The sequence below is a fragment of the Megalobrama amblycephala genome, linkage group LG17 (assembly GCF_018812025.1).
Source record: "Megalobrama amblycephala isolate DHTTF-2021 linkage group LG17, ASM1881202v1, whole genome shotgun sequence".
NCBI lineage: Eukaryota > Metazoa > Chordata > Actinopteri > Cypriniformes > Xenocyprididae > Megalobrama > Megalobrama amblycephala.
The window spans coordinates 39,007,683-39,018,911 of NC_063060.1; the positions used below are offsets into that span (position 1 = coordinate 39,007,683).

At 43.4% G+C, this 11,229-nt stretch overlaps 1 protein-coding gene across 2 annotated transcripts; it reads left to right on the forward strand.

Annotated features, from left to right (window-relative positions):
- Positions 1-6,491: 6,491 nt before the first annotated feature.
- LOC125250239 lies at positions 6,492-10,481 on the forward strand. Of its 2 annotated transcripts, XM_048162744.1 has the most exons (3): positions 6,492-7,681; positions 7,765-7,827; positions 8,041-10,481. In XM_048162744.1, exon 3 carries the CDS (start codon positions 8,863-8,865, stop codon positions 9,946-9,948), a length of 1,086 nt encoding a protein of 361 aa, XP_048018701.1. In that variant the 5' UTR covers positions 6,492-7,681; positions 7,765-7,827; positions 8,041-8,862; the 3' UTR covers positions 9,949-10,481. The 2 variants fall into 2 exon arrangements, with proteins under 2 accessions (XP_048018701.1, XP_048018700.1); XM_048162743.1 differs by having other exon boundaries at positions 6,492-7,827.
- The last annotated feature ends 748 nt before the right edge of the window (positions 10,482-11,229 follow it).

Below are 11,229 nucleotides of genomic sequence, written 5' to 3' on the forward strand. Positions count from 1 at the left end.
ATGAAGCAGGCCTTCTTGAAGGCTCTGATGATGAGGAGGACATCCCGCCTTCTGTAGCTCCTCAGGCTCACGCGCCTGCAGCTCTACCCCAATCCGTCCACTTTGAATATTGTGAGCTAGCGCCTGCTCGCCTCAATATCAAATGGCCAGTTTTACAAGTTGCCACCGACCAGGAGAGGGACATCTATGATGGAAAACTTCTGGGTCCGCTTCTCGGCCCGAGATAACAGGTTCTCTCTGTCCTTCCTGCTTGTGCCAATCATATGAAGTACAGTTGGGGGGAACCGCTCGACTTCAAACACGGTCTCGCGGGTCTCGAGTTGAAACACATTACGGCCCTCGGCATGAGTGACCCCCCCGCCATCGAGTCCTCCATCACCAGACACCTCAATCCTTCTCAAGGTCGGCTGCTTGCCCTCCCAAGCCTGTTCTTTCTAGCAAAATGGACAGCTTCTCTGCGTCCATTCATCAGGCTTCCTTCAAGGCCTCAGCTTTAGCAGTTAGAGCCTTGAACGTTTCCTCGCTCCTCTTGGCTTATCAGGCTGAGCCTCTCAAGGACATGGGTCAGCAGTTGGAGAAAGGGTCTGCCCCGCCCTCCCTCTGGAAGGAGATCGTCACCATCAACGATCCCATTCTCTGCAATGCCCGCCAGGCTGTCCAAGCCAGCAGGTGTTCAATGGCCCTTTCTGTCGGCAGTGAGCGCGTGCTGTGGCTCAATCTATCAGGGCTCCCTGATAGTGAGAAGCGACGTGTCGCGGGAGTACCAGTGGAGGCCGGTCAAGCACTCTTCGCCCTGCCGTTGCCCTTATGCAGCAGCGCTGTGACGACAAAAAGAAAGAAGACAAGGCTTTTAAGTTGTGCCTGCCCCGGAAATCAGCACCACACCAGGTTCCCCCTCCACGGCCACCTAACCCGTCTACAATGGGTCATAATTTCCAGGGTCCAGTGCAGCACAGTAATCCCCCGCCTGCAAAACGGTGGGGGAAAACATCCTTTGCCACAGCCTTTGACACGTACAATAACGCAGGGCTACAATGAAATGGCGTTCTTTCTTCACACACAGAGGAGAGCGCCGCTCACATTCTGAAAGAGGAAATCTCTTCCCTTCTAGACAAGGGAGCGATTCAGGTGGTGCCCCACAATCTGATAAATCTGGGATTTTTTTCTCGTTATTTCCTGGTCCCAAAGAAGGATGGTTCCCTCTGTCCCATTCTGGACCTCTGAGTGTTAAACAAACATCTCTGCACCACTGGAGGAGTGCAGACTTTTACGCACAGGGAACCCATTTGGGGACAGTTATGTTGGGGAAAGTCATGATGACAGATGCATCCTTAACAGGCTGGGGAGCTACCCAGGAGGGCAGAATGGTGAATGGTTTGTGGCCAAGGAGACTTCGTTCAGCACACATAAATTATTTAGAGCTTAGAACAGGGCGGTGTGCGCTCATCGAAACTTCACGCTCTAGCTCACAAGCTTTTAGTGTGGAGCAGGCGGTTTTTCCTGTCGTTACGTGTGACTCATGTTCCAGGCATTCTGAACAGAGGCGCAGACCTTCTATCGAGGGGGAACACACTCTACTGAGATTGGCGCTTCCATCCTCAGATAGTGGGCTTGATATGGATGAGATTCGGACAGGCAATCGTAGATCTATTTGCCTCACACGAAAACAGCCATTGTCCTATGTTCTTCTCGCTAATGGACGTGGACGCGCCCCTCGGGGTAGATGCACTGGCCCACCCATGGCCCAAAGTGCTGCTGTATGCTTTTCCTCCCCTGTGCCTGATAATTCCCATGCTAGCCAGGGTGAGAGAGAAGGAATTCTGATAACACCCAGGTGGCCCAAAGCACCGTGTCTGGCAGAGATAATTCCTTTGTTATATGCCCAGCCGTGGTGCCTCCCCCCTCCGCACAGATCTATTATCTCAAGTGAAAGGGGAGATTTATCACCCACATCCGGACAGGGTGGCTCTCTGGGCCTGGCCCATGAGAGGAGAAACTTAAAATGCGCTAGGGCTTCCCCCGCGTGTGATTGCTACTATACAGAATGCCAGGGCCGTTTCTACACGATCCTTAAATGGTTGTAAGTGGCAAGTGTTTGAAGGGTGGTGTGATGGGCGTGGTCTCACATCATATCAGTGCTCGGTTTCTGATATTTTGTGTTTCTTACAAGATCTTATGGATAAAAGCAGGTCTTTTTCGAACTATTATGGTCTACCTGGCTATATCTTCCTGTCATGTGGGCTTTGAGGGCTCAACAGTCGGGCAGCATCCTCTAATCCACAGATTTATGAAAGATGCCCGTCGTTTCTTGCCAGTCATCAGGAGAACTGTTCCTAAATGGGACCTCTCCATGGTGCTGGAGGCTCTGTCTCAATACCCTTTTGAGCCCCTGGGAAGTATTTCCCTGAAGTTAATGTCCTTCAAGATGGCTTTGCTCTTAGCCTTGGCTTCAGCTAAACGTGTCAGTGAGCTACATGCACTCTCTGTTCATTCCTCGTGCAGTAAATTCTCTCTTAGTAGAGGTTTTTCTTAAGCCTAACCCAGCTTTTATGCCTAAGTGCTTCCCTGCGTTCACATCGGAGGTGTTGGAGCTGTCCGCTTTTCACCCTCCACCTTTTTCCTCCACGGAGGATCAGAGGCTGAATGTTCTGTGTCCCATACATGCAGACATATATTATCAGGACCAGTGCTTTCCAGAAGAGCGATCAGCTCTTTATTTCATATGCACCCCCCTCGCAAAGGGAGTCCCATATCTAAGCAACGCCTTTCACATTGGCTTGTGAATGCTATTGCTTTGGCGTTTGAATCTAAGGGAGCACAGCCCCCAGGTAACATCAGCGCTCATGCCACGAGGGCTTAGCCACCTCTTGGGCTTTGTTTAGAGGTGTTACTGCAGGACATCTGCTCTACTGCCAGCTGGGCCTCTCCGCATACATTTGTGCGTTACTACTCATTGGATGTTACAAGGTGCATGATTGTGGGACGTGTCAGGCACCACCCCTTGGGTTGACCGTCCTTCTCTGGCTTACAGAACTTCACTTTGAGTGTATTAGGCAGTCAGGAAGCTGTCCATGTCTCTCCCATAGGTGGATCTCGAACACGAGATGATGAAAGAGAACAATAGGTTACTGTCGTAACCCTGGTTCTCTGAAACATCGAGTGGAGAGATCCACCAGCTTTGCCCCGCTTGCCACACGAGAAGCGAATATGCTTACTGGAGAATAGCTGTGCGTATGGGCCTTATATGCTCTCAGGTAAGGGGGTGGGGCCTTACCTGGCATTGGCTACGCGCTTCTGTCTGTCTAGCCAGACTTGGTGCAATTGGATGCTTCTGCAGAGGTCAGGTACGGATGCCCTTCCCATAGGTGGATCTCTCCACTCGATGTTTCAGAGAACCGGGGTTATGACAGTAACCTATTGTTATCAAACACAATTAAATGATATAAAATATAGCATATGGATGAAAGTGAACAGCAGCAGGAAGTTGAGCGAGGAGGAAGTTCCTGTGTGTGTTTGTGACTGATCTGCAGTGACTTACAGCTCAAGCACTGAGAGCCTCAACAGAGAACTGATCTGATCTAATTCAACATGGACACATGCTTCATACTGATTCTCATTGTGGGAACGTTACGTTATTTACGGCGTGAAAACAAATGTGTATTTAAAAGATCACTATATATATACATATATATATATATATATATATATATATATATATATATATATATTACTTTTTTTTATTATTTTTTTTGTCAATCAAATATCACTTTTTATTGTTCACAGGTTTGGTGACTGGAGACAACATTGGGCCAGATAAAGAGATAAAAAACACTAAAGAAACAGAAACTGTCAAGCTGAGCTGCTCCTATAGTACAAATGGTCAATATGTTTGGCTTTACTGGTACAGACAATATCCCAACAAAGAACCACAATATTTATTATACAAAAATGCACGGGCAGCGCATGGTGAACACACTTCTGATCCTCGCTTTCAATCGACTACATCACAAACATCCACTGAACTCACTATTACTGATGTTCGTCTGTCAGATTCAGCTCTCTATTATTGTGCTCTAAGAGTTGAAGCCCAGTGATACAAAACATGAAACACGTCGTACAAAAACCTGAAGCTCTTTTCACTTTGAACCGATCTAGTGAAAACCACAATCAAAACTAGCCTGGGTGCCAGCCCGAACCCCGCCCACAACATTTTTTGGACGGGAAGTTCGGTCTGGACTCGATCCATTGTGGAGTAATTATGCTCGGCTCCCAGAAGGCCGAGCCAATCAAATTGCCAGGGCGGGCTTTAATCGATGATGGACAGGCTATCTGCGGTTACGTAACCACTCACGTCATCAAAGAGCGCTTGGGGAGTTTGATTGACAAGCGATCTAACCAATCAGAACGCCGCATCCGCCATTTTGTCCGACAAAGCAGTCAGGAGTTAGAAGATTAACATCGGTGGAGTTAAACTTGAAAAATTGTGCATATTGACATCTTTCCGCGTTTGAAACAACATTCATTCTCATGTTCATTCATGTTTATTTGATGCTATAAATGGACTAGCAGGAAGAGATGATCGGTTAACGAGCCTCTTGAGCTGAGGCGCTACAGCAATCGGTCACGATCATGGTGACAACACATTAAAGAGCCACAAAACGGTTTTTATTGTTTGAATTTTTTTAATAACTACACAGTTTGAAAGCTGGGACCTTGTTTAATATCATAAGTAACCTGCTCTGTCTCGTCTGTCGATGTGTTGTCAGTTTCCTCTTTGCTCCACAATGTATTTTCCACTCTGTGTGGCGTGACAGCGCCACGGCTTGTCGGACAAAGTAACAGTAACTAAGGGGGCGAGTCTTTGCGAAAGGTCAATTAGTTTACAACAATGATGGCTGTTGAAGAACTGAGATGTGTAAGATTCCGCCATCGCGTCTGTTATAGAAGATATCGACAGCGCATTAATTTTAAAAGAGGAACAGAGGACCGCGATCAAGGCATTTGTCGATGGGAAAGATGTCTTTGCCGTCCTTCCTACGGGATTCGGCAAAAGTTTGATTTATCAGCTGGCCCCGATGGTCGCTAAGAAGAGTTCTGTTGACAACTATGCGTCGCTCAACATACGTCACTTACTCTGTAGCTCTGATTGGTTGTAGGTCTATCCAATTGAGGTCTTTCCTGGATCGGTTGAAATACGCCCCAATGAAATAAGCCCAATGGAGCAGTATCAGATTCATATTCGAACTAGAATTGAGTATGACCACATCAGGCTAAATCAAAACCACAATCTATCCAGCCCCAAATGTAATAAAATATGTGCTAACACCTGTGTGAGGCTGAATTAGGCCTATTATAAAAAATTTAGAAATATTAATATATTCAGAAATCACGTTCCATGTGGTTCCTTTAGTGCACAAATACACATCTTAATTTTTACTTCTTTAATTACTTCATTTCAATCATTATGTGATGTTATGGGAAATATTCATTTAAGATCACACTGTATGTAAAGTCTGAGAACATTTGTGCACTTGAATACTTACTAGACTCTTATAATCTGTTAATCTGTCTGAGAAATTATTACGGTTGCAGTTCTTGGTATTCAACTTAACTGGTTTCATTTATTCAGATAAGTGAATGAAGTGATACAGCACTATACATTATAAACTACAGTCTTCATTGGCACTTACTGTAGCACAGGCTCCTCCCAGCAGTCAGACTAAATGACTTAAATTTACTGCTGCTTTAACAGATACAGAAAGAGGAAGGAGATCACAACATCTCTGCATACTGTATCTTTGGGGATTTCAATTGTATATAATGGCACTCTGGAAAAGTGTCATTGTGATCATATTTTTATATATCTGGGGTGAGTAGCGCTATCAAATAATGATTATTTTCAAAAAGCCTATATAAAATGAATTTTCCTTATGTGTCTATGTGCATATTCCTTGCAGTCAATGGGTGAATTTTTTATTCTTATTGTTTCAATTCTATTTCAGGATGTAAATCTCAAGACAAAGTTGATCAGCACACAAAGATTCAGTCTGCTTTTGAAGGTGATGATGTAACAATCAACTGTACATATCAGACATCTTACACAAACCCGACTCTATTCTGGTACCAGCAGAAAGTTAATGGGATCCCCAAATATATGTTGAATAGAATCTCTAACTCTGGACATAATGAGGATGAATTCAAGGAGAGATTTCAAGCAAATCTCAGCAAAACTTCAGTTCCTCTGACAATCAAGGACCTGTGTGTGTCTGACTCTGCTGTGTACTACTGTGCTCTGAAGCCCACTGTGACTCAAACACACTCAACACTCACACAAAAACCTTCATATATAAATATATTGGCATCATGCAGTAGCTGTAGGGAGCCAGTAGAGGGAGATCAGTATCATTTGTTGATATGTGGGTGCTGAGATCTCACTCTCTGTCAGGAACGTGTTATAAAATTCACACAAACGTCCTCTGACTCATTAAGATCTATAAGTTATAAATAAATGTATGTGTCCCACTTGAAGATTTTTAGTTATTCATCAGAATCTGTAAACAGCATTCATGAGTTCATTTGCCCATCTAGCTGAAATAAAGGTGAACAGTTATACGGCTGCCGGCTGGTGTGATGATTGACATCTTACATTGACTAAAACTTACATTTAGACCCTCATTAGACACATGTGGTGTAATAATGTCTGACGGAGAGTGAACACTTGTACAGTATTACTCTTCTGTGTCTCAGCAGGTGTGTTTATTTGTTTGTTTGTTTTTTTGTTTTGTCAACAAAAATCTAAATCTCACAGATGTGTACTTTTTATTTTTCAGCTGCTGTCTTTGGAAATGTAATTAAACCAGACAAAGCATATATTATATTGTCCTGCATTTATTCCTCTTCAGTCGACTATCTGTATCTAATACAGTTAAACAAATACAATATATTATACAGTATACAGCAGCATATGAAAGTGAACAGCAGCAGGAAGTTGTACAAATATAAACTGCAGATAGAAAGATGACATATTTAATTCAATGACATTCAAAAGTGAATGAAGCATCCTAATATTGTTATTAATTACATTAATTCCATATAAAAGTAGTCTATTTTAAGAAACAGCATGAATGATTGTAATTATAAGTGTTCTTTAAGCTGCTTTATGGCTAACATGTTTCACATCATGTGACTTTATTTCGATTGTGTAACACGTGTCAGAAACCAAAAGAGGGCGATATCTCTCAGTATTACACTTAACAGAGAAGTTTCTTTTAGGTTTTCACAAGCTCCTCCTCAGAGTCTTTATGATATTTATGAAAGCAAAACTCTCATTGACAGATTTATTTTGACTTCAGTGTGAATTTAAAACAGATCATGAGGTGGATCAGGAATATATTTTTCTTTGCACTCTTCAGTCTTGGTATGCATTTCTTCTCATTTTTAAGAATTTAAATTGTGGCCAAGTGGTCTAAATATACAATGTTTCTATTTTGTTAAAAAATGTAATGGCCCCTTTAAGAAATCTTCTCTCTCTCTCTCTCTCTCTCTCTCTCTTCTCGCGATACTGTTTGCGCGATTTGGATGCGTGCGCGCGACCAGAGAAGCCATTCTCACTGTACATGAGAGCTCCATGTGGTAGTGCATGCATTTCATCTAATCTAATGTAGTTTCATCATCTTTTCGGGTAAATATTACTCCAATATGTTTAATATGTACAAATATGCGTTGAAATGGAGTTCGAAAGAGTATTTGATGTTTATATTTCAGTCAATGCTTTTGGATCGCGTGTCTGACGAGTGAACCTCGTGGCAAATAGTAAAGGATTATTGGGTATGTAAATTTCACAATTTGATAAGTATTTCAAAGCAATGTTTATTTGATTATGCATGTGTATATATATAATATATATATATCTGTTATAGATGTGTTAAGAGCTATTTTATGATTGATTCTGATTTATTTTTCTTATGGTTCATGGTTAATATGTGAAACAAAGGGAATGTGGCTTTACTAATGTGCTCTTATTTTTCTTCTGTACCTCAGCCACTGCCGTATTCCAGTCTATATTACCATTTTAGTTTTTTTCAAGTAATTTGGTTATTTCCGGTGGACTCTGGTGTGTTTTTTTTGTTAGTCTTTCACCTTGCATCTTACTGTATCTCAGTGGTTGCATGTCCTCCTCTGAACTACATCTAGTCGATTTGATGTGACACTTATTATTGTCGTAAACTTATCTTTCAACAATTGATCGTCATTTCTCAGAATTTGATTGCTTAAATTGTGGATAAGAGTTTTTCCTTTTTGTATGATAATAAGTGAAATTTTTAATTATTCAAAATCTCCTTTTGTAAGCTTGCCTATTCAAGTCTTGCTCCCATCGACCGCTGTCATTATTTGAACAGCAGTCAGATTAAACAAACCCCAAGTTTTGAAAAGCATAATTTTGCTTCCGGTGTGTGTCTCTTTTCTTCCACCCGGTTACATTTTTGGTACCAGGAGTGGGGTATCTGACAGTTGGGAGCTCTTAGGTGTTTAGTGCGTTTTTTTCTGGAATACGGTAGTGGTGGGTACGTGAGCTGCAGGGACCCGGAGTGGAGGCGGTCAACCGTGCTTTAAGTGTCCAGTGTGACGACGTCGGCTGAGGGTTCGTGGCCAAGGGACTGGATCGCTGGACGAGGAGGGGACATCGCCATCTGTGGCTGAAGCTCAGGAGTGTGCTGTAATCTTCTATGACTGTTTTGTGTGTTCTGCAAGAAGAGGAAGCAGTGTTACACAGACATTCTTTATCACATATCCTTTGAACTAAAGAAAAGAGACATTAAACAGACTTTGTGCTGCCAAAAGGACATTGAAATTTAATTCAACATGTCACAGTCTGATGATGAAGATCCAGTACAGGGTGCTGCTAGTGAACAGGGTTTAAGTCATGATATGGACGATGTGCAGAGACAAATCCAAGAGCTTAGCAGAAAACATGCTGAAGCTATGGCAGCTATTGCCAACCTAAGTGGAGAGCCAACTAGGTCTTACATATATGTACCAAGGGAACGCCACATTCAGTCTTTCAGTGGTGATTTTAGCAAAGATGGTAGAAATGTGGATGAATTCATTGAAGAAGTGGAAAGGGTATTGCTTGTAAGAAACCAGACTTCCGAAGACCAAACTGACTTTGTTCTTTCCCTATTGAAAGGTGCCGCTTTGGAAGAGGTTAGATTAAGGCGGGGGGATCAACCCCAGTGTGCGGAAGACATATTTTTCTACCTTAGGGAGGCCTTTAGGGAAAAGCGTAGTCTTGCCCAGTTACTGCAGACTTTCTATACTCGCAAACAGTTAGAAGGTGAAGACCTGCGTGCATACTCTCATGCCTTGTCACAAATATTGAACTCTCTCTTGAAGCAGTCACCCGATGCTGTTGCAAATGCGAATGTCGCTTTACGAGACCAGTTCATTGAGGGAACAAGAGATGCAGCGCTTCGAAGGGAACTTCGTAAATTGGTGAGGGACAAGCCACAGTCGACTTTGATTGAAGTAAGAGATGAAGCTTTAATGTGGTCTCTTGAAGATCCCAAGCTGCGTGCTGGTAAAGTAGCCCTTAACCGTAAAGTAAGCTCCGAAGCTACAGAAGTCCAGTGTGCGTCTGTGGTGATGCCAGCGAAGAGCTCTGTTACGCTTGATGAAGTTCTAAAATTAGTGGCGGAACAAGGCAAAGCCATAGGGGAGTTGACTCAAGCTGTTCAGAAATTGACTTTACATTGCACTAAGCCTGAATCTGTGAATCGTAGTAAATCTAAGGTGCAGCCTAGGTTTACTGATGACGGCCAGCCTATCTGTTTTAAGTGTAATGGGGTGGGGCACATAGCCAAAAACTGTGTGAGAAGAAACAAACAAGCAGTAAATGAGGATGCATCATCAGCCATGCCACAGGGAAATGCACACCCTCGGTCGCTGTGAGCCAAGCGATGCGAGGGCAATCTGTTGGCTCGACTCCCAAGGACTCAGATCATGATCGACTACTCCAACATGCTGTGGGGAGATGTCCTGTAGTTGACTTGAAAATCGGGGGAGTGAGTGTTTCGTGTTTACTTGACACAGGAAGTCAAGTGAGTACAATTACAGAACATTTCTTTAAAGAGCACTTAGCAGGTGAAGTAGACAACATGCTTTCCACATCCGGTTGGCTCAAAATTACCGCTGCTAATGGATTAGACATCCCGTATCTTGGTTATCTTGAGCTTACAGTTGAAACCATGGGTATCACTCTGCCAGAGTGTGGTTTTCTAGTAGTCCGAGATGCACAAAGCTCTTCAGCCGTTCCAGCTCTCATCGGCATGAATATTATAGGCAGATGCAGAGAGTTAGTTCATGCTGAGTTCGATACCACCTTAGGAGGGGAGCTACAGTCTGACTGGAGAGAGGTTTTCCAGCAAATGCAAAGTGTCAGTCCACGTGAGAAACGTTTTGTTGCACGAGTAGCTGGAAAAGAGACGGTGGTACATACCTGCTTCATCTATTGCAACTTTAATGGTCCGGGGGATAAAAAGTTCATTACCTGAGGGTTCAAAACTGTTGTTGGAGCCTGGAAATTTACCTTTACCTGGCGGCTTGATCGTGGTACCATCCCTTGTGTCCACTGTAAAACCCTTGTTTCCAGTGCATGTTGTGAATCTCTCCACAGAGGTTGTATGGTTGCAGCCCCGCACCCGGCTGGGTACTCTCTGTCCTGTTGAATCCTTAAGTCCAACGGAGGGTTGTGAAGTTAAGTTCCAAAGAATCGCAGCTGGAGTGGAAGAGATAACTGTAAACACAGAAGAGAGACTGGTATTGGCGAATACCATAACCGACTTTCTTAACAAGCTACGGTTAGGTGGTACTGCTGAGCAACAGGCTGAGCTTAAAGCTTTGCTATTGAGGTATGTGGATGCATTTGCGCTGGACGATGAAGAACTGGGGTTTTCTGATAAAGTACAGCACGAGATCAATCTGGTAGATGACGTTCCAGTTTCTCAGCCCTATCGGCGCATTCCACCAACCCAGTATGGTGAAGCCAGGGAACATATCACCAAGCTTCTTAAGAAGGGGATTATCAAACCTAGTAATAGTGCTTATGCATCGCCCATAGTACTTGTACGGAAGGCGGATGGTAGTCTTAGACTATGTGTCGACTACAGAAAATTGAACTCCAAGACAAAACGAGATGCCTTCCCTTTGCCCCGCATTGATGAGAGTTTTGAT